Source organism: Pleurodeles waltl, chromosome 4_2, assembly GCF_031143425.1.
Source record: "Pleurodeles waltl isolate 20211129_DDA chromosome 4_2, aPleWal1.hap1.20221129, whole genome shotgun sequence".
Taxonomy (NCBI): Eukaryota; Metazoa; Chordata; class Amphibia; order Caudata; family Salamandridae; genus Pleurodeles; species Pleurodeles waltl.
Genome location: NC_090443.1, coordinates 277870799 through 277895154, shown reverse-complemented (window position 1 = coordinate 277895154; position 24356 = coordinate 277870799). Strand labels below are relative to the sequence as shown.

General features: G+C 43.5%; 1 protein-coding gene across 1 annotated transcript in view; it reads right to left on the bottom strand.

Annotated features, from left to right (window-relative positions):
* LOC138293849 (extracellular calcium-sensing receptor-like) overlaps nucleotides 1-24356 on the bottom strand; it is a 172735-nt gene that overhangs the window by 97256 nt on the left and 51123 nt on the right. The window contains exons 5-7 of the mRNA XM_069233157.1: nucleotides 21416-21694; nucleotides 16549-16828; nucleotides 12297-13118 (exon numbers count right to left, since the gene is read on the bottom strand). Of these exons, the coding sequence (XP_069089258.1) occupies nucleotides 12297-13118; nucleotides 16549-16828; nucleotides 21416-21694 (1381 nt within the window). The remainder of the gene's footprint in view (nucleotides 1-12296; nucleotides 13119-16548; nucleotides 16829-21415; nucleotides 21695-24356) is intronic.

The following is a 24356-nucleotide window of genomic DNA, read 5'->3' as shown; positions in this document are numbered from 1 at the left end:
AGATGCCAGGTCGGGGTGTGGAAGGAGAGCCCTCTGGTTCCATTTGAACTGAATGAACATGTACACAATCATCACAATTTTGCAGTTCTTTATATTTTGCTTATTTATTGCATTTATTGCTACTATTTGCTTTGTTTTCATAGTTGCATCTAAACACCTTGGTGGGGATTTATAAACATTTTGCAGCAGGTTAGCATCACAAAAGTGACGCTAACCAGCACAAAATGTTTTTTCCTAATTTACTTTCCAGCGCGAAGCACTGCTTTGCATTACGTAGCGCAGAGGGAGCATTATATGGTTGGTACATGGGTAATCCCATGCAACCACCCATGCAATTTGACACAAAACCATATCTATAAACAATAGTAGACAGGATTTTGCATCAAAAGTTAACGCCATTTAAGAGCAGGTGTTAAAAGTAGAAATGTTTTCATTTCTCCTTTCTTTTACGTCTTTGCATGCGTGCTGCACTGTGCAGCACGCATACAAAGTGGGAAACGTTTTAAAGTGTGTCTAAGCATAATATTTAGCATTGGAGGTGTACCCTTCCAGTGCAAAACCTATGCTAGACTTGTGTGCGTGGTGCATGGCAGCTGAAATCAGCACTGGAACTAGAGAGAGGAAAGAAGAGTGCATTTTTCATTGCTGTGCTGGGTGACAGTCATGTAAATCTGCCCCCTTGAGTCCTATTCACAAACTGCATTTTATAGCATGTTCAGTAGTACTGTAATAGTATTACTAATGTACTTCAAAATTTTATTCACATGCCTGCATGGGGAGGTCTACACTCTGTCTCTCCCATCTTTTTTGCGCAGTGATCAGTGCCCCATCTGTGGAGATCGCCACACATGTGCATATATATTTTAATAGTAAATGTGGGAGGGAAAGTGGGGCATAGCTGGATAATGGGATTACTTACTACTAGACAGGATGGGTAAAGGAAGGAGTAAGGAGCGATTAAGGAGAGGTTTAGGGAGGAACATGCATCCGCCAACAAGAGAGTGAGCCCATTGCTATTTACAAACTGCCCCTCCATACTTACTACAACCAACAAGCAATTGCAATGCAATAGATCTGAATTTGCTTGAATTAGAGCTATTGGTGTTGTAAATGCATAACTGGACTTTTCTTGCCACATAAATTGGTCAACCCTGCTGCATAATTTGGTCCTCTCTGCCACATAATTCCAGTGGCCCTGAATATAACTAAAGCACTTATATTTAGCTTCTTTCTCGATCCGAATCAAAAAATACAATTTTGCTTTTATTTATTATATTTTTAAATGGTTATTTTGGGGTCCCCCCAACCTAGTGTGGGGACCCAGAAATGACCTTGACAGAAAGAGCTCGTTGTGCGGTGAGTTATGGGCAAAAATGTTTTACAACAGGAATGCCCAGCAAAGCATTATAGGGCGAGTATTCGAGTGCAGCAAATATTGTAGTATCTCGACTATAATGCTCAGAACAGCCGCTACAGAGCACCACTATAAAAATAACATTTGTAAGAAACATGGTCATGTAACCATATAGTCAGCCCCTAGAGAGCATAGCCACATGAAAACAGAATTAAATAACGTAATGCAATGCAGCCATATATTTAGCCCCTTGAGTGCATAGTGCATTACACGTTTTCCGCCCTAGCAGTCCTGTTAGAAGACCTACCAGAATAATATTCCAAACAAGGCCCTTAAAACACAAACTCTTCCAAGCTGTAAAACAAAAGTTCCAGCCACGAGAGAACTTAAAAAGACACTGACTGGCGGGGGAGGTTATTACTTTGGGGTCTGCTCAACCTAGTGTGGGGAACCAGAGATGCCCTAAACAGAACAACTGTGTAGTGCTGAACAAGTTTATGGTGGTCCCATTGTCCTAGGACCACCACACGGTGACTTATGGGCAACAATGTTTTGTAAAAGGAATGTCCCGCAAAGCATTATGGGGCAATTTTCGGAGTGCAATGAATATTGTAGTATATTGACTGTAATGCTCAGCACAGCCCCTAGAGGACACCATAATACAAATAGCATTTGTAAGAAACATGGTCACGTAATCGTACAGTTAGCCCCTAGAGGGCATAATGACATGAAAACATAATGGTGGAAAGTAATGCAGTGTTATCATATATACAACCCCTAGAGGCCATGGTGTCTTACACATTTTCAGGCCTAGCAGGCCTACTGCAATTCTATTATAAACAACCCATAAAACATAAACTACTTCCAGCTGTAAAGCAAAAGTTCCAGCCATGAGAGAGCTGAAAAAGGCATTGAATGGTGGGAGTCTTTTTTGCCCCCCAACCTCCTGAGGGGACCCAGAGGTGACACATACCCATAGGCAGAAAGAGTGTGTCATGCTGGACTGTTTGGTGGTGGTCTTGTTGTCGTAGGACCACCACAGGATGAATTATGGGCAACAATTTTTGAAAAAGCAATGCCCCGCAAAACATTATGAGTTGAGTTTCCAGAGTGCAGTGAATATTGTAGTATCAGCTCTCCTGCTGTGCCGGGAGAGCCACTTTGAGGATTTCTGTATTTTTTTCTGTGTTAAATGCTCCAGTTTGTATATTTTTCAACTGCTAAACTTGTATGTCAGTGGTACTCATGTAAAGTGCTCTACAGATCAAGGTAGCGCTACATGAAACTTCACGTAGTCATGGAAAGAGCTCCTCCGATCGAGTTTGCGCTAAATAAAACGTCACGTCCTCTTGTAAAGCACTCCTCCAATCGAGGGTGCAACATGATAATCTTTTAAAAAAATATTAAATAAATAAAAAATAACCCACCTCCAGCGTGCAGCCTTTGTGCGCAGAAACCACAAAGAAACAGCTGCATGCCCAAATCAAAGAAGAAGAAGAAACAACAAGGCCACGAAGCACGAAGCAGCAAGGCAAAAGAAAAAAGTAGTGTGCCACACTAAGGAATATGGCCGATTGTGCAATAATCCATGTAACAGGGTCAGTCTCCAAGGCAGTAACAAAGCAGTCTCAGGGCAGCACAAATGTAAAGCATTTACCTACGAAATCAAGTGAATTTTGAAAGGAAGGCCATGGAACGAATGAAAGTGATGGATGTGAGATGGGCGTAGTGCAAGCCAACAGATGAAGATTACAGCATGCCGAGAGACATCAAACCCAAAACAGTTGTAAATGTTCTCCAGTTCAGAACTGGAGTAAGTCCAGCAACACACAGGGTCAATCACTGTACTAGAAAATATTGGAATTAGGGACATAAAAAAAAACCTCATTGGAACTAATGTTAAATTAAATTAACTTATTCAAACTATTTAAAACTACAAATACATTTTATTTAATGGTAAAAATACTGTCTAAAATAAAATCATTAACTTATTTTATAATATTTTATTAACCTTTCTAAAAGTGAAAATTAATGTAACATTAATATTTATTAAACATATTTTAATTACCTTGAATTGTATACATCACTTTTAATATTTTAAAAACATAGGCAGTCATTCCAACCGCGGCGGGCGGCGGTAGCCGCCCGCCTGGCAGGAACCGCCGAATGACCGCACCGCGGTCAAAAGACCGCGGCGGCCATTCTGGCTTTCCCACTGGGCCGGCGGGCGACCGCCAAAAGGCCGCCCGCCGGCCCAGCGGGAAAGACCCAGCAACGATGAAGCCGGCTCCGAATGGAGCCGGCGGAGTTGCTGGGGTGCGACGGGTGCAGTGGCACCCGTCGCGATTTTCAGTGTCTGCAAAGCAGACACTGAAAATCATTATGGGGCCCTGTTAGGGGGCCCCTGCACTGCCCATGCCAGTGGCATGGGCAGTGCAGGGGCCCCCAGGGGCCCCACGACACCCGTTCCCGCCATCCTGTTCCTGGCGGTAAAAACCGCCAGGAACGGGATGGCGGGAAGGGGGTCGGAATCCCCCATGGCGGCGGCGCTGGTTCCCCTTTTCTGACCGCGGCTTTACCGCCGCGTCAGAATGGCCCAGGAAGCACCGCCAACCTGTTGGCGGTGCTTCCGCGATCGTTGGCCCTGGCGGTCGGTGACCGCCAGGGTCAGAATGACCCCCATAATCTTTGTTCAAACTTCAGAAACATTATTTCCCGATTTAAAGTAACATATATTTTAAACTAATTATATTTTTCATTTCAAATAAAGTTATTAATGCTGTAAAATTTTAGTATGTTATTCTACATTTAAAATAAACATAGAATATTAATTAACTTTAATATTTAACCTACAAATTAGAATTATTTTGTTGAAAATGTTATTAAAGCTTTAAATGTTCCCTACAGTTCAGAATACAGAGATTGCTACCCAGTTTTTGTACCAGTTCTGAGGGCCTTGCCAAGTGTGCAGAACGTCAAATATGGTAGTAAAACCACTTCTAGTAGTAATTTTACATTTGTATTTGACGTTTTTACCAATTTAACACCCTATTTCAGGGATACTAACATGAAAGTCTATACCTTTGAGTAACTTTACACTAGCAAATAGTTAAAAGCCACAAGTACTAATGTAACTCAAAAGTGTAGAGTTTCCCACGTATAATGTTTATCATTTTGAACAGGAAGCATTCTCTGCACTAAATTAGGAGATTGATATTAATACAGTTTTAAAATACATTCAGAGTGTGGATCCTGGTGTGTATCCATTCATAAATGTAATTCAGAACTCACTAACAAATAACCTTGTTCGTCTCACAGAACTGATATTTGCTCAGAACGGACGAGCCTCATATGATGTTCAGGTGGTTCGTGAGTTACAGTCCATCAGACCAGCAGTCCTAGTTTAGGGGTGAGAAGCCTAATCTTGCACTATGTTTTGCATAAACTGCAAAAGACATGTGACAACTTCAGGGCTGCAGCTGCACAGTTCATTCGGGCACAATTTAGGACAGTGCCATAGTGCAGGCTGCTCAGTCACAACTTCAGTTTCACAGGGGAACAGTCTGCTCAGGCACAACTTCAGCATAATCCCATGTTGAAGAAATCTCGGATACAGTATCAGGTTCACAGAAGCGCAGTCTGCTCGGGTACAACTGCAGGACAGTGCCACAGGACATGTCGCTTAATGGGTGAAACTGCGTGCTGATCTGGGGGATTGCTGATTACTCTCTTGAGTGTCTGTGGGTGGATGGACCCTTAGCTCATCAGCTGCTTCTGGTTTGCCAGAGACGCCCACAAATCTTGCAGGGTTGGCATACTGCTTACTTCTCCAAGCAAGCAGGTTAGATTCCAAGCATTTCAGGACAAAGAAACAGCTCTTCCGTCTAGACTCAGGCTCCAGGTGATGTCTTGTCATCTCTGGAAAGGCGGCTAACAGGCAGACAACAGCTGTAGTTGGACAGAGGTCCTTAGAGTATGGTCAAATAGAACATGGAACTGGAACAACAAGTTAATCAGCAGCACCCACTTTTATACAGTCAGCTCAGAGCGGGGCATGTGGATAATCTGTCTGCACTCTCAGAACCCTTTTCAGATGGTTCTTCTCTTATATGCCCTACCCAGGATGTTCTTCAGACAAAGCCTTTATGAAGAGTGATGCTCTGTATGGCAGAGTCATCTCCACTTTGGAGCACCCACAACAGAGGCACGAAGAAATGTGACCTTTTTGCACCTGGCTATCAAATGCAGCATTGAACTGCAATGAGGAAAGGCTCAAAAGGATAGCCTCTCTTAAGGGAGCTTTCACACTCTCATCAACAGAGGGTGCAATCTCACCCTTCACCCTCACCATCTACCAAAGGACAGTGCTATGGAATACTAATCAGAAGCCACTCTCAGTGAAATGAACCAGTCACATTTCTAAAGGAAGCCTTGTCTCCTCTTTCCCCTCCTCAGTATCTAGATCTCCTCCCTCCAGCTTTAGGAATATCAGCAATACACTTCCACTGTCTGGGAAAACGGCTTCTCCTCCTTTATGTGCAAAGGGCTACAAAAATTTAAGCAAAAACAACAAGTGATGGACGGAATGCTGAACATTGTCAAACACTCACCCCCAGTCATAGATCTGGGTTTAATCCATCGTTTTTTTGCTCACCATGCCACCCTAGCTTGGATCCAGCCATATGCAAATCAGTCTTGACCCTGTTCCTCATGGGAACAGTCCAGCCCGAACTGCCAAGCCAGGTCCTCACTGGACCGGAAACAAGCATCCTGGGACCGGTTTCGGGGTTTCACCCCTCATCAGCCAGGCTAGCTTGAATCCAGTGGCATGGGAAGCACGGGACCCACGTCTGGGCATACCCTTCCCACTTAGGGCGATAAAGCAAAAACAACAAGTGATGGACGGAATGCTGAACATTGTCAAACACTCACCCCCAGTCATAGATCTGGGTTTAATCCATCGTTTTTTTGCTCACCATGCCACCCTAGCTTGGACCCAGCCATATGCAAATCAGTCTTGACCCTGTTCCTCATGGGAACAGTCCAGCCCGAACTGCCAAGCCAGGTCCTCTGGACCGGAAACAAGCATCCTGGGACCGGTTTCGGGGTTTCACCCCTCATCAGCCAGGCTAGCTTGAATCCAGTGGCATGGGAAGCACGGGACCCACGTCTGGGCATACCCTTCCCACTTAGGGCGATAAAGCAAAAACAACAAGTGATGGACGGAATGCTGAACATTGTCAAACACTCACGCCCAGTCATAGATCTGGGTTTAATCCATCGTTTTTTTGCTCACCATGCCACCCTAGCTTGGACCCAGCCATATGCAAATCAGTCTTGACCCTGTTCCTCATGGGAACAGTCCAGCCCGAACTGCCAAGCCAGGTCCTCTGGACCGGAAACAAGCATCCTGGGACCGGTTTCGGGGTTTCACCCCTCATCAGCCAGGCTAGCTTGAATCCAGTGGCATGGGAAGCACGGGACCCACGTCTGGGCATACCCTTCCCACTTAGGGCGATAAAGCAAAAACAACAAGTGATGGACGGAATGCTGAACATTGTCAAACACTCACCCCCAGTCATAGATCTGGGTTTAATCCATCGTTTTTTTGCTCACCATGCCACCCTAGCTTGGACCCAGCCATATGCAAATCAGTCTTGACCCCGTTCCTCATGGGAACAGTCCAGCCCGAACTGCCAAGCCAGGTCCTCACTGGACCGGAAACAAGCATCCTGGGACCGGTTTCGGGGTTTCACCCCTCATCAGCCAGGCTAGCTTGAATCCAGTGGCATGGGAAGCACGGGACCCACGTCTGACTGGGGGTGAGTGTTTGACAGTGTTCAGCATTCCGTCCATCACTTGTTGTTTTTGCTTTGTCGCCCTAAGTGGGAAGGGTATGCCCAGACGTGGGTCCCGTGCTTCCAATGCCACTGGATTCAAGCTAGCCTAGCTGATGATGGGTGAAACCCCGAAACCGGTCCCAGGATGCTTGTTTCCGGTCCAGTGAGGACCTGGCTTGGCAGTTCGGTCTGGACTGTTCCCATGAGGAACGGGGTCAAGACTGATTTGCATATGGCTGGGTCCAAACTGGGGTGGCATGGTGAGCAAAAGAACGATGGATTAAACCCAGATCTATGACTGGGGGTGAGTGTTTGACAATGTTCAGCATTCCGTCCATCACTTGTTGTTTTTACAAAAATTTAACCCACAGGTCTCTATTATTTTGTTTCACTCATACAAACATTAAAGACAGAAAAGACGTCTAAAATCAAACATACAATCAGTATACAAAATGACAGATAAAGAGGAGGCGCACAGGAAGATATTAATCAGTGCACACTCACACACACAGTGTACACAGAATGTATAGATTGGAAGACCAACAGTACAGACTGCATCGATGGGAGAGCAAGTACAGCGTAGGCAGGAAGGAAGCCATAGGCACTATAAGCAAAGATAAGAGACGGTATAGATCAGTGGAAAAGGTTCCCTGCATGACTCTGGAGAATATGTACCCCTACCTAGAGTTTGTCATAGCAAGTTCCTGATTTTCTCTTATTTTAGCCTCAGCACACGCAATCGTGTTTGTGGTGGTCTCCCTATGACACAAAAGCAAAAGAGAGCTGGGTTCTGTGGTCTGGAGGGGTACACCATGAGCACCATTTATTTACTGAGTGTGACTACCCTTATGTCCCTGGGGTGTGGAGAACTGACAGTGGTGGCAGCAAAGGATTACAGTGACAGGGCAGGCCTTTTGTCTGTTCCCTGTCAGGGAGAGTTGCCTAAAGACCTCTCATATGTTTTAAAATTGATCTGCCAACCTCCTGCACCCAGGTTCTGCACTTCATCCATGTAGGGCATGGATGTGTGTGCGAGTGTAGTTCACGTGAATGTGGTACAATGAGCACGGAGTTGGTGGCCACCTAGGAATCCATTTTCATTTCCTGCACTGGAGACATATGCTAAATGGAGGTTATAGAAAGTTCAGATAGCAATAAGAATTGCAGGACTTCTCCAGAGCATTTCTGAGGTGCTTTATAGTGAACCGGATTCTAGGGCATGGAGGGTAGAGGACAGAAATTCCTTTTGAAGTGTAGGGAGAACTCTCACCCTTTCCTGCTCCACTGTTCCCTGAAAGTGCTATCCCTAACAAACTAAGTGGGAAGTTAAGTGGGAAACCCTCTCCCTCTTTTTTTGGGTATTCCCTGACAGGAGAACCCCACTCTCTTGCTGATAGCATGAGACAAAAATATTGACTGGACCAGTCTAGGAGGAATACACAAAAAGAAAGAACTGCCTGAAACCCGTCCCAGGACTAAATCTGTGGAAAATAAAAAACTCTGTCTCCAAACTTGGTATAATTATGGAAGCAGACATTACTAGTCAGTGTCAGTGTGCTAAGAATTCTCTTTACTCAAAACCTGAGTTCAACACCACTGGAGACCAATAAACTATTTTGTGCTTCCGGATTGGAGATCTCTGGCTGTAAACTTTCCTTCACCAGGTTCGTGAACAAGGACCTGGGAGATATGCAGTATGCCAGGAGGAGCTGCTTGGGCACTGTCTGGAGGAAAGGAGCTGACAGATTGCTCAGGAGGCGTGCTAGTGTTACCCTTGCACAAAGAAGAGGTAAAGAGTTGCTGAAGAAAAAGAAGCAGAATGCAGCTGGAAGTATCTGCATTGCAAGGCTACGTGGTGAGACCTTGAGATCCTGGCAGATCTGCTGCATCCCTAGAGGAAGAGGCACCTTCAATGGTTTGGTGCTCACAAAAAAACACCACATCCCTCAGTTTCCCTGTAAGTCAACAAAGTGACTACGACTGAGTAGCATCTAATGAATGGTGAACGTATTTTGACATAAGAGAAGATCCCCTTAGCTCAAGTATCACTGGCAGAGCACAGCCTTCTCCTTGCCAGTGCAAGTGCCATCCTGCATCATGAGGTAGAGCATATACGTAAACACCAGAAGGGGTCCTGAGGCAACAGAGTTGGCTGGGCTGGGGCCAAGGCAAAACCACCATTAGTGATGGGCAATGCAGGTCCACACCCCATCAGGAGTCCCACAGCTCCCGCCCTTAGCCAGGATAAGCAGGCTCATACATTGTGGACAAAAGGCTGAAGCTGAGAGGGGACCAGAAGAATTGTATCCTCTAAAAGGTTAATGGGCCCCAGCTTGCACTCACTATAATATATACAAACCTTATCACAGGGAACCATATCTGCTAATACCACCTAGGGCCCTCACAGAGTGATTGTTACTTTGATAAATATACGTAATATTTGTTGGCTGAAATTGTATGTACAGTATTGCATTCTGTGTGTGGACGTAATTTTTCCCCATAAGTAAAAACACTGCCTAGACAATGGTTTATTCCTCACTGTTATGTATCTCTGAGTTTCTGTCCAACATCACCTCCCTGAGTAAGCCTTGGACTGCTCGACTTTGCTACCCGGAGGGTCAAGTAATAAAGAGATGCACTTGGTGCTCAGTTTTGAGTTCAATAGAAGGGTAAAGCCCAAAGACATCAGTGGCAAAAGATTTTCATTGTTTCACCCAGTGCCCAAAAGATCCTGTTTGCTCTGTAACTCCAAAAGTTCCAGTAACAAAATAGTTAGATATAAAAGTCAGAATGTTAGACACGGCATCCTTGGCGTGGTCTCCCCTGTCTTTTTTGCCTCTGTTTCCCATGTTTTGACTTTGTGCTGGACTCCATTTTTGCTGCTGTTGTTACTCTGGGCACTTTATCACTGCTGACCAGTGCTAAAGTGCAAGTGTTTCCTGTGTAAATTGTATGTGTAATTGGCTTTTCCATGATAGGCATATTTGATTTACTAGTAGGTTCCTAGTACAGTGCACCCGAGGTGCCCAGGGCCTGTAAATCAAATGCTACTAGTGGGCCTGCAGCACTGATTGTGCCACCCACATGACTATCCCTGTAAACATGGCCACTGGAGTGTCTATGTGTGCAGTTCTATACTGTACCCACTTGCCAGGCCCTAACTTTCCCTTTTTATACATGTAAGGCACCCCTAAGGTATGCCCTAGGTATCCCCATGGGCAGGGCGCAGTGTATGGTAAAGGTAGGACATGTACCAATGTGTTTTACATGTCCTGACAGCGAAATACAGCCACATTTGTTATTCACTGCTGCAAGGCCTATCTCTCTCATATGTTTACATGGGGGCTGCCTTTAAATAAAATTTAAAAGTAGTTTCCCTTTGGTAGCAGATAGAGATGTGGAGCTTGGGGTCTCTGAACTCACAATTTAACAATACATCTTTTGATAATGTTGTTTTTTAAATTGTCTGTTTGAAAATGCCACTTTTAGAAAGTGGACATTGTCTTGCTTAAACCATTCTGTGACTCTGCCTGCTTGAGTATTCCCTGTCTGGGTCAGACTGACAGTTGAGCTGTTTGTGAATCTCCACTAGACAGTGACACAAAGGGAGCTGGGATGTAGCCTGCATATACTGATGAGCCATCTGGGCTAGAGTGGAAGGAGTGATCACTTACACTTGGACAGGCTGTGCCTTCCCTCACACAATGCATTCTTCAAACCCATGGTGTGTGTCTGGGGACTGGCTTGGGCAAGGCAGGATCTTGTGAACAACAGAGACTTTCCTTTAAATTGTGCCTACTTCAAAGGAAGAAAGTGGTATAAGTAGTGGACCCAAACCCCCAGATTTTCAGATTACTTCTGGAACCAAGAGGAACCTCTGCTAAGGAGAAGAGCTGAAGAGCTGGAGGAGGAGGAGTACTGTCCATTTTCCTGTGACTGTGCTTTGCTTGGTTGGCCTGCATTTGCTGCTTCTGCCTGAAAGAGGACAGAGACTGGACTTTGTGTTATATTCCTGCTTGTGAAGTGTCTCCAAGGGCTTGGACTGAGCTTGCCTACTGTTTTGAAGTCTCAGGGCCATCAAAGACTTCTTCTGCCAGCACTTGGACTCTCTGCTGAGACTCCTGCCCTACCAAGATGGACCCTATCCAGTCCCTGGGCCCTTGAAAGGTGAAGCTGGTAGAAAAAGGACTGAAATCCATGCACAGGAAGCCATGCAAGGACAATTTTGATGCATCAACTGCAACGCGGCTGGTGAAATGATGCAACATCCGCTTGGGGCTGCTAAAAACAATGCAAACCCTTGCAGCACAGTTTTTCCATCACCGTGCGGCCGCATTTCGCACGCATCATCACTGGGCGTCAAAATCAAAGTGAAACTGCATGACCGGAGGTGCCCTGTCTGGAAATCGACACATTGCTCCCTTGCAGGAGAGAAAAACGACGCATCGCTGACATTTTCGATGTGCGCTCACCCTTGTGGATTTATTTTTTAAGCAAATCAGGTACTTTGTGTAACAACAAGGTTTCCATTGTTTTCTATGGAGTGAGAATCTATCAATATGCATATTTTCCCCTCAAGAATAGGAATCTTGAGGGGCAAATATACCTATATATACAATATTTATATATTTTCCCCTCATGATCGTCAAGATATATAAAATAGGAGGTACATAGATGTATGTAGAGGTACATTGATGTGGAGTAATTTATACTTTCCCTATATACACTTATCTTTCGATATTTCGGGCTTCAATATTTTGTTCAGAATATTCTTGTATCACAATATTCATTACCTCGATATTCCGTAGTATAGTCTGTATGGGAAGTAGGACAAACAGAGGAAAGGCAGACAGGAAGACAAAAAACTAAAGAAATCATGAAGACAGAGAGTATATTCAGACACCGCTGACAATATAGTCAGACATCATAAATAGGAAGACAGTACAGACAGGAAAATGGACAGATAGCTGTACTGAAAGTGGTGTACTTTGAGAATATTTATGGTTTGAGGTAAAGAAAAGTCCACCAAAGTAGTAGGTCACACATGAATTGGTGTATCACAGTGTTCAGGGCTCGTAGAGGCCTGTCCGCTGAGCTCCTACCTGCCAAGGCCGGATGTCATGGAGGTCTGGTACACCGAAGCCAGGGACCAAGAGCTCATTGAGGTTCCTGCTTGTGACGAGGTTATGAAGGGCATGGGCGAAAGAATAGACTGCAAGGTAAGTCTGGAACGTGTAACTCAGATCCTCAAGTTCAAAGAGCTTGGCAGCCAGTGGGCCCAGCTCTTCTTGCCCTGTGCAGATATGGTGCTGATTCAGCAAGCTAGCATTACTTGCCCACTGACACTTGAAAACCTCTTCCCAGAATGCCTGCACAATGCTGTCCTGTGCATAATTAGAAGCATTCAAGGAGCGGATGAAATAGTCAAATCCAGGCATTTCTCCTCTGTGCAGAACCAACCCAATAGAGCCATTGATCAACTGCCATGCCTCCTCTGAGAACAGTTCTGAAGTAAAGATGAAACTGAGGGACAAGATCCAGATCTTGCCTCCTGAGCCATGCACAGACATAGCTTCCAGAACTGGCTTCAAGTGCATCTCCTCACAGTAGACGACAATTGCAATAGCAGTTGAGTTCCTAATCACTTCTTTAATCCTTCGGATCTTCTCCGTTGAATAGCGGAAATGAACTTTCTCCAGGAAGGCCACACATCCACCACTACTTATTATCTGCTCCTTCAGATGCTGGCCAGCCATTTCCCCCAAGTCATCATCCCTGGCAAGAATACCCACCCAGGTTAGATGCAGGAGCCGCAGGAGATGGGACAGAGCCACGTCCTGGATCTTCTCACTGGGCACAGTCCGCAGGAATGAAGGGAACTGGTGCCTGTCTGCAAGAACCGGTTCCAGGGAACCAAAACTTATCTGAAAATTGAAAGAGGATATGGCTATGGAAAAACTTAAGCTGTCAACAATATCAACACATAAAACATCTTCTTTCCTGAGCAGAGATCAAGTTAGAAATATGTCCTAGAGGAGATCTTTAGATGATGAACCATAAACAAGTACGTGATTATACATGTAGGCACTTTGAGACTGGTGTATAGTTATTGATTTTGTGCAGTGCTACAAGGCATTGGAGTGGATAAAAGACTTCAGGGTTGGTGGTAAACTCTCCTGGGGTGTTACTCTTCAGGGGCGTTAGGTCTTGCTACCTATGAGCCTCCACATAATTCACAGAGCCTCTGCTCACACTTGTAATAATTTAATTTAGCAGTGTTCATGTCAGCACAACTTTTGTGTTTATATGAACTCTGTAGTGAGCAGATCAGCCCCCTCAGTCTCTTCACCAGGCCTCTTGATGACAGGAGCAGGAGGAGGCAGCTAAGCGATGATCCAGATACAAAGTGTTGTTTAAAAACACAGCACTCTATAGATGTATGTCTGGATTGCACATGTGAGGGTGTAGTTCAGGTACGATCCTCTAACGCAGACACAATTCTTTTTATTTTCTAGACATACTGCACATGCCTCAGGCAGCACAGTACATCAGCTAAAATGTGGCTGTCAAGGATACATCAGTGTACTCCTGAGACCAATGAGGAGCCACACAGAGCAGCAGTGGTAGGATTCTTGGCACTGTTCCAGCTTCTGATAGGGTTGTACTTCAAGTCCTATAAAGATGCTGAGATATGGCTTTTGGTGGGTCTACCTCTTAAACCTTGCCCTACTGCTCTGCTTGGCTTCTCATTATAAATCATGGTTGCTGGTCTCAAAATAGAGTGCTGGTTTTCTGCTTTACTGTTACCATGGAGCCTCTGAGTTGCCAGAAAAGGAATAGAGGAAATAAAGAAATCAGTGTTGTTTCCCTTTACATTTGTGAGAGCAAATTTGTTTTTGAGCGTCTGAGAGAGAATAAGATTGAGGGAGTGTGTGTGTTAGTTTAGAGTGTCCTTGAGTGTGCGAATCAATGAGTGAGAGTGATTATGAATAAGTGAAAGCGAGGGACTTGAATAAAGCAGTGAGAGTTAGAATGAGTTGATGAGGTTGATGATTTTGAGAGGGAGTGGGAGTAAGTGGTGGCGCTATCAATTGTGCAGAATGTGCTGTTGCATGATTAAAGCAGAACTCTTGTATCCCAAGAGTTCAAATCATATCTCTTGTGTACCAGTAGTTGTAAGGGTCACTGACTGTGAAAGTGAGAGTGTTTGCCAGTGCATTTGTGAGTGAGAAACAGTGAGTTTGATTGAATGGGTACATTTGTGTGTAATGTCACTCAAGGCAAATTTTAAGTCCACTTTCAGGGTTTGCAAGCCTCCACTGGAATTCTGATTCATACAGTGAGGTACACATTTATGCCAAGCTCCAATTGGGGAGGTTTATGGATTAATTATTCTATTCCATTTTGAAGACATTTTAGTAGTTAGTGCAGTAAAATCTAGTCTACGGGTATCCCACAGTTATCTGGTGTACTGTTTTTCAGGCAATCTATGTAAAAATCACAGATTGTATACATGCAGTCCCCCCAGGCAGCCCTGCCACGCCTCAATAAAATGTTGGAGATCTACAGAGATGCAGCTGGATTGCTAATTAATTGGGATAATCCACAATGCATACACCTGATCGGCCGCCCGCTCCATCGTTATATGAAACCAGGCTGAAGGTCGCCTCCGGCCCCTTCAAACATCTCTGCATTCATATCGATTCTGATCCACCGACCACATGGGACCTGATCATTGCCCCGGTCCTGGCACAAACCTGCACGGATCTCGACACCTCGTCCACCCTTCTACTGAACTGATTGGGTTGAATTGCCTTATGTAAGAAGCTAATTATTTCCAGATTCCTATATGTGCCACAGAATTGCCCATTCACACTTCTGCTTCCTTTTTCCCAGAACTACAATCCATGGCCACCAGGGTTTATTGGGCAGCTATGTCACACAGAGTCTTCTATGCTACATGTACTACATACATTATAAGGAAGGCCTGGGCACCCCTATTCTCCGCCTCTATTTTTCGGCGGCACCAATGATACCTGCTAACAACTGGCTGTTTGCAGATTGCCAGAAGTCTTCCTGGTACCTTAAACTACACATGCTTGAGGACTGAGACGTCCACAATCTCCCCTAAGGGAAGTGCCCCCCTGCCTCTCTTCCACAGATCACTATGATCCAGCCTGTTTTGGAGGGCAGCACTTGGGGAACTTTACGATGAGGACTGGCGGGATGTAAAAATGGTCATACGTACTGTGGCCATCCCTTCCAACTTACAGCTAATTCAATTTTAATGTATCCAATGTCTATATTATGTCTGTGCAGGCTCTGGAGGATGAGCTTGCTGCGCTGCACACATTGTGGCAACCTTGAATGGACACTCTATCATGTTGTCTGGACCTGTCCTGTTATAAAAACTTGCTGGTGGACTTCAATCCACCCTCAGATCAAACAAGTACTGCATACCACAAATGACTCAAACTCCAAAGAGGCACTTCTAGGGATAATGGTTGATAGGCCCGTAAAACTCACCATAGAACACCAGTAGGCAAATGGGATATTGCCCCAAACCGGGAGGTCATCTGACTCTCCCTTGCTGACTGTATGACGTGGAGGTATGAATTTTTGTTGGATTGCTGAAAAATAAATATACAGATGGAGAGGTGCTGACAAAAAACACTTAAAGATCTGGGGTGCCTGGGCTCAGTAGGCCTGGTATATGATTCTCCAATACCACGCAACCCACCCAGACCACCCAAATATGAAAGATGAGTTGATGTTTATTGTTTGTTTAGTAAAATGGGATATGTTGTTCGATGTTAGAACAATAATTGTATCCACCACTTGTGTATCTGTGACCTTGCACTGTTGATGCATGACTATGTTATAAAAATCAAGAAAAGAGAGTCGTAAAAAAACCCACAATATCCTCTCGCCTTTGCAGGTATTGTGGTTATTGGCAGACTGCCAAACATCTGGGACCTTATGTTATCCTTTGGTGCTACTCGAGGTCAAGAACTAAACATTTATTTTACTTAGGTGCAAAGAAACAGTCATCAGCCACACATAATGGTGATGCATGCTTCTTCTCTACTGCATACTGTATTGGATGCATGTTTGCCCCATTTATTGTATTCACTATGAGATTGAATATTTCTATGAGGGGGCAAACAAAGTGTTCCAAAAGGTTTTTCTTCATTACAGGTTCATGTATAGCACAAATAAAAGATAGCATTTATGATGTTATGCATATTTTTCTGAAAGTCAAATTTGTTTTTTAAAAAGACATATAATCTGATTATATCACCATTAAAAATGTATTGAACCACAGGTTTTTGAGAACTCTCCTCCTCCTCTTACCTGTGGAAAGTGATATAGCCCAAGTATCCTGGCCACAGGGATCGACAAAGAGGACATGGAATCTCCCACGACCCCAACCACGGGGGACCCTAAGCGACAAGAGAGTCCCCTCTTGCCTGACAGTAGGCCCAGGGCCCCCTGGATGGCCCTAGACTCAGAGACACATGAGTCGAAGATCTCAAAGCCCAGGGTTAGGTTGGGCAAAAGATCAGGGTCTTTGTTAATCATCTCCAATGTGAAGACCATGGCCAACACATCTCGGAAATACCTGGTGTGGAACCTAGAAGCAATAGAGATATACAGTATAAGTACTTGTTTCCCTGTCTAGAGCTATGCGTAATATTGCACTCTGAGGACATCAAGTCACTAGGCAATGAGGTGCAATGTAGAGTTTAAGTTGTTAATTAAGAAACCAGGCAACCAAATTTCAATTCAAGCTTTCCAAAATTTACTAAACGGTGCAATTATATCATATTATATCATATCACATCACATGCAGCGGAACCCAATTTATCTTCCCTCAGTCACACACTGTTCAATACCTACATGACCCTCTCCTATGCAGACAACACTCAACTAATCCTATCACTCACAGAGGACCCCTTCAATTCCGAAACCAACTTCAGCAATGCCATGATCAACATAGCCAACTGGATGAGCGACAACTGACTCAAACTCAACTCCAAGACAGAAGTACTGATCTTTGGGAAGAGTACCTCCAGTTGGGACCACAGCTGGTGGCCAGCAGAACTCAGAACAACACCCACACCCCCAGACCAAGCACATAACTTAGGCATCACCCTTGACAATAAACTGAACAGGAAAACACAAGTCCACGCAGTCGCCTCCTCCTGCTTCCACACCCTGCACATGCTCTGCAAAATCTTCAGCTGTATCTCTGTCAACACCAGAAAAACGTCACCCAGGCCCTCTTCACCAGCTGCCTTGACTAAGGCAACACTCTCTATGCAGGCATCTCCTCAAAAGACTCCAGACCATACAGAATGCAGTAGCCAGACTCATCCTGGACCTCCCCAAATGGACCCACATCGCCTCCCACTGCAGAAATCTCCACTGGCTTCCTATCCAGAAGAGATGCCAGTTCAAGATCCTTATGCACGCCTACAGAGCTCTACACAATTAAGGACCATCCTACATCAACCACCGACTGAACTCCCATCTACCCTCAAGACACCTGTGCTCCTCCTCTCTTGCCTTCACACACAAACCCCAAATTCATCACAGTTGCAGCAGGGCCACTCCTTCTCCTACATAGCTGTCAAGACCTGAAACAACCTTCCTCCCACCTCCAAACACCAATCTCCCTGGCAGACTTCAGAAAGAAACTCAAGACCTGGCTGTTCGACAGAGACGTGGCACCCTCAGCGCCCAGATACCCTAAGGGGGACAGTGCTGCGCTTTACAAATGCTGAATGATTGATTGTTTGATTGACAACAGTTACACAACACTTTTTACAATTTGAGATCTCTCTGTGTGCTGGACATTTGTATTGTTCTCTGGTTTTTGGGCAAATACTTTAAGGGCCAGATGTAAGTAGTTCCGATTTTGCGAATCGGAAATTGCAGTCGGTGCGACTCGCAATTTCCGATTTGCCAAATCAGATGCAGAACAGTGTCTCAGATACCGTCTGCGATTTGCTATGGGGTCGTAAAGACACACCTCATTAATATTAATAAGGTGGGTCGCATTTTGCGACCCCATAGTGAGTCCCTGCACTCACAGGGATGGTGGCCTGCTGAAGACAGCAGATGTCCATGTCTGTGACTGCTTTTTAAATAAAGCAGTGTTTTTTTGTTTTTTTTGCAGCCCGTTTTCCTTAAAGGAAAACGAGTTGCAAAATAAAAAAAATACCGAAACCATTTGGTTTCGTTTTTTCAGAGTAGGCAGTGGTCCATTGGACTACTGCCTGCTCTGAAAAAACATTTTGGGCAACATTCACAAAGGGGAGGGGGTCCCATGTGGACCCCTTCCCTTTTGCGAATGGGTTACCACCAGTGTGACACTGGTGGTAACTGCGAATTGCTTGCGACCGCATTCGCGGTCACAGAGCAATTTAGCACAGCGCTGCGAGTCGCAAATAGGAAGGGGACACCCCTTCCTATTTGCGAGTCGCAGTCACAATTTGCGAGTCGGTACCGACTCGCAAATTGTGAATGTGCATCGCGATGGGCATTTTGCATGGCGCAAACTGCGATTTTCGCAGTTTGCACCATGCAAAATGCTTGCTACATCTGGCCCTAAATCGCTATTTTACCAGTTTCTACCAAACTTAGTAGAAGCAAGATAATTATGGTATTAAATACAAAAGTAAAATCACGGTATTTGAATGGGAAACCATGAACTCCCAAAATATCCACCTGCTTTAAATCACGAAAGTGATCCCGAGATATATGGTCTACCTTTGTGCTTCATAAAGGTTTAGCTGGGCAATCATTTCATCATGATAGAATCAAAAAAGTTGTTTCACGTTTTGCCCAAGTTAAGAAAATTAGACTTAATAGCCTAGTTACTTATAAAGGGTCATTTTAGCCTGATTTTCTAAATTAAAATGAGGCAGTCAGTTTTCCTTTACACCTTTTTAGTTTTTATCGACTGATATTGCTTGTTTATTTCACTTTTTTTCTTGTTAGAGATTTTTTCTTATACTAAAAGATTATTAATTTAATCTCCACAGTATGAGACCTCTGATTTGGTTGGAGTGGTTGACATAACTTCCGGAAAGTGATATCACGGGGGTGGTAGGAGGGGAAGGAAAATAGAGAGAAAGGCAGACAGAGGTTTGGAGCCTTTATTGTCAGGGAGAGCACATGAAATCAGTTTGGTCTGGAAGCCTGAAGCTTCCTCTGTACAACTATTCAAGTGCACGAACTAAAAACAAAAACAAGCAAACCACAAATTAAAAAATGAACGGGAAAAAGAGAACAAATTAACTCACAAAATGCAGACTTGAAATGGCAATAGTATCCAACCCTAGCCTCCAAAAAGCTCACCAAGTCTCAAACCCGGAGTCAACAGGTGTCACCTTGTTGATCTATTGACTCTGTCAATGCTTTTTGCCGATTCTGCATTGCATCAACAAAAACAAAATGCTTTCTGCCGATGCTAGGAAGCAATAACAATAAATTAGAAAAATAAAGAAGGCGCAATGATGTGGCCGCTGTTGGTGCAGCATTATTCAGTATATGCATGTGCGAACCTAGGGCCATATGTGCCATCACGACCCATTGTGATTCGGTAATAGCGATTTTTAAGAAATCGCTATTACCGACTCGCAAAGGGCCATGTATCACATTTGCGAATCGGTAATAGCGATTTCTTAAAAATCGCAAATGCCATTACCGAATCGCAAACTGCGATACCGGCCCCATTCGCAGCTATGGGCCTGTTGGCCCATAGCTGTGAATATTTTGTATTTCCAAAATTGCGATTTCTGAACCAGAAATCGCAATTTTGGAAATGCAAAAGGCCAGGCCAATTTGCGATTTTTTCCAGAATAGGCTTGCGACCTGGAAATTGCGAATCGCAAATTGCGACTCACAATTTCCAGGTCGCAATGCAAGAAATCGCTATTTTAGCGATTTCTTAGTTGTGGCCTGCGAATGGATTTCATGCATCGCAGACCACGGTTTTTCACTCGCAAACGGCCGATTTTACAGTTTGCGAGTGCAAAATAATTTCATACATCTGGCCCTTAAGGAATAAGTGGGTACCATTTTTTGTGTACTAGTCCAATTTGGTGGATGTCACTTCGGTCAGCAACAAGAGCGGATGGTGGTGAGAGAGCTAAGAAGATGTACAACATTGCTTTTTGGAGTGCAGAGTTACCTTGCAGCAAATGACAAATGCAGGGCCCTCCAAAAAAGTGAAATTACAACATTTTATTTTATGGACCATAGGAGGTGGGTCTGAAGTGGGTGAAAGGGAAAAAATAGTGGGGCGGGTATTTGGGGGAGAGCAGCACATGAGCGAGAGCAAGCCATCACATGCACTTCCATGGAGTGCTTTATGAAAACAAGAAAGTCGTTTCCTAAATTGCAACGGTTCAAAGACACAAGTCAGCAATCAAAAAGATGATAAAGACTATGCTCTAGAGGAGGGACGAACACAAGCAAGAGAAGGCATGCATTCGAAAAAGAAACAACCACATGCGAGTGACAAAAATGCAAATAAGCAATAGGCGGGATATCTGTCATCTGTACATTATTGGTATGGTCCACTCGAGGTCATTTGCAAACAGACAACTACAAGCTGTCAGGAGGTGAGACCTAAAAAACGATAGAATGTCCAGGCTGAGCTGGAAATTCGGTTCACCCAGAAAGAGGTCACTCTTAGTGCAACTCTGAACTCTGAAGCATGTTATGTAATGAACTTTCTCCAAGGCCTTATTCAGCTCATCCCCCTTACCTTCATTATACACTGTTACCATCATTTTGTGATGGAAAAACTTGCTTGGCTGGAATATATCTTATCATAGCCAAAGTTTATCAGGAAAGTACGGAAGGGGACTGCATCAGAAAACAATGGGGAGACACAAAAGGGTGACGTTACTCTATTGCATTCAATTGCACGTCAATAATATCACAGCCACTACACAACGCAACCACAATACTGTAAGGTTCATAAAGTATTAATCTTCTTAATTCCACTTATGCATACCTCCCAAAGAAAGCATGGGTGGAATTAGAAGTAGCAAATTTAAACTTCCCATAAGTAGTGGTAAATTGGTGTAGTGGATGTGATATCATTGTCGGTCACAATTAATGACCATGGTATATTGTCATATAAGCTACAGGACTCAACACGTGCACACATGTAAAGGCTGCAAGTAATGTAACCATGGTTTACCCCTGACAGGACGATGGCTTGGGTGTCTCTGTGAAGTCTGATTCCTGATGTAGCACTTTGGAGTGTATGACGAAGATTCCCCCTAGAACAACATTCCCACCTCTGGAGAAGGCTTCTGTCATCTGCTTGCTCATGTAGCACATGGGCTCGGTGGCTTCTGGGAAGATGATGCCCCCAGAAAGCAACAAGATACCCTGAATAATACCTCGAACGCGGAAAAGCGCCTCCATCACCATAAAGAGTTGTTGGGGGAGTTGTCTGTCCTTGGCATCCAGAAGACTAGAGAGAAAGCAGGGGATGTAAAAAAGCAAAGAAGCTTACAAAATCTGACTAGCAGCAGAGCCATGTACAAACATGACTATCTGAATACATAAAGGTTGACTGTGTATGTTTACAACAAAGTATTAAACTTGTAATACAGGTTCAAGATACAGCTCTGCACACCATCAAGGCCTTATATTGATTAAAAACACAGCCAATTGCGCATCCTGTCAAGACATAATACAGGACACTCAATATGCCTTAAAACATATAAGCAAGAAATAACTGGACCAATGCCAAGAGACAGTTAATTACATTCAAAATATCTTCAAGATACAACGAAGGACTGCAGTCATCTTCAAGACAGTCAGGAAATCCACATATTGTGTAGAGCCACACATATCACACCACACTATATCGAAAAGCAGAGCACACGTACTAAAAAATGAGAATGAAGGTCTTCTTAAGATATGCAATTCACATGTAGTCTTTTCACATGTGATATCTCATCACTATTACAATCAATGCTGGGACGTAGGGCTTGATTCACAAGGGTAAACGTACACTTTTGTGTACATTTACTATTTTTGCACAAACCACAAGTTAGTAGTAAGTTTGTGATGTTGACAGGCCGATCTTACTATGTGCGGAGTTCTCTTCCAACTCTCTGCAGTCATAAACTTACCATTAATTTGAATTTGCGAATAGCAAAAAAAAAAATACTCAAACTTACACAAAGTAAGCTTACATTTGTGAATCAGCCCCACAGTGTTTCAAGGATGTAAAGGTATGTAAACAATGCACCCTTTCATGTCTAAGCAAAAAACACAGATGTATCTCTATGCATAATCTGTGAAGGCAGAATAGTGAAAGTTACAGGCAATAAGTAGCCTTCATTTAAAAGTAATCCATGTAGTTATAAACATGTAATTATTTGTATAGTATGCAAAAAGGACACGTACAAAACTGCTGGGCAAATATAAAATGTGTCAATGCAATTACTGATGTATGTTTTATCAGTGCTCTGAAGTAGTCTCCTGCCACATTTGAGCTTTAAAAAACAGCACATTAATGTAGCTGCTCAGACATGTGAAAAGAATATTTTTGAGTTTTGGTTTATCCTTTGGAATTTACATTTGTTATCCACATCTCGATGTATAATTGAACTTAGAAATGATTTATATTTATAGAGACAGTGTGTTAAAACAGATGTGTGCATTTGGTGATTACGTTTCGTTTGTTTTTAAACTTGTTTTTGAAGAGTTAAAAAAATTAATGTATTTTTTAATGTTATCTGGCTGGTGCTAAAGCAATTGTTCCCTGCATTCGAACCTCGTTAAACAATGAAGGGTGAATGGTGTGCAGTTAAGAAATCCTAAAATATCCCTCTTCTAGACCTTTCTCACAGATGAAGAGGATTCTGTCAGTAGAATGGAGAGTTAAAACACCATTTGGCCATATTTTGCAAGTGTATTACAATGTGATTCTTTCTTTGCAAATACGTTCAGGTTCAGAAGCAATGTTGGAGCACGTGATAACACTACTTATACATCTCAGCCTTGATGCGCTTATGGCAGTGTTCTCCAACCTTTTTAATGCTGCGCCCCCAGTTGAAAAATAAAAATCATTGGCCCCCCCTCAGAATTTTTCACAATTACTTCATGAAGATGGCAATGTTTAAATATGTCTATGACATTCTTCTTATCTTCATGTTCCAGCACTGAAGTGAGAATGTATTCAAGACACAGCCAAGAAGTGCACAATTTGTGAAAATACAGTCACCTGCACAACACTTAACCAATCTAAATGACACAGTGAAGAAAGTATTATGAAGATTTTAAACACGTGGATGAATTACTGCATACTATTAAGGCATTGCAATATCTTGTTGCACGGATTCATGTGACAGCCAACAGCTGCACACGTCTTTAAGACACATTTGGTGATATTCAATAAATCCTGAAACGTTCCCTTAAAACAGGCAGTGACATTTATCGTATCGTCAAGACACATTTCATAACATTTAAACTTCAAGACACAGTACCGACCTCTACTTACAGCCAAGACGCACTCAGTGACACTCAGCAAATCTTGAAGACACAAAGAGTTTCATTGTACTATCAAAATATGGCCATGCATTGTATTTTCAGATACATTCACGAATTGTGCGCATACAGTCGACAGTGCCAATGATTTGCCACTTACCTACAGAAAAAAATGAAAGAGGGTTCATGCAAATAAAAAAGTGAACTCGTCAATAACCCCCAAACATTCTGCAACAATTAAATAACTGCACATATATATAGTAAACAGAAACTTCAAAGATGCTTTCATAAAGTGAATAGCGTAACACTTCCAAAAACGTCAATAGCTCTTGATGTATATTCATACAAAGTCTGTAAGTCACATATATTCAGAATAGGTCGGCAACTCTTCATACATATTCCTGAAAACTCAGCAACTTCACTATATTCATAAAATAATCAATAACGTCACACATATTCAGAACAAAGCCAATAGCTCTCCAAAGATATTTTAACACCTTCATCACCACTTCACTCATACCCAGAAGTAAAGCCAAGGCCTTTTTACAAATAGAAAATACAAGGCCAGGAGCTCTCCAGCTATTGTGAACCACAACCGGGGCCCTTCACGCAGATAAAGCCAAGACACTGTCACC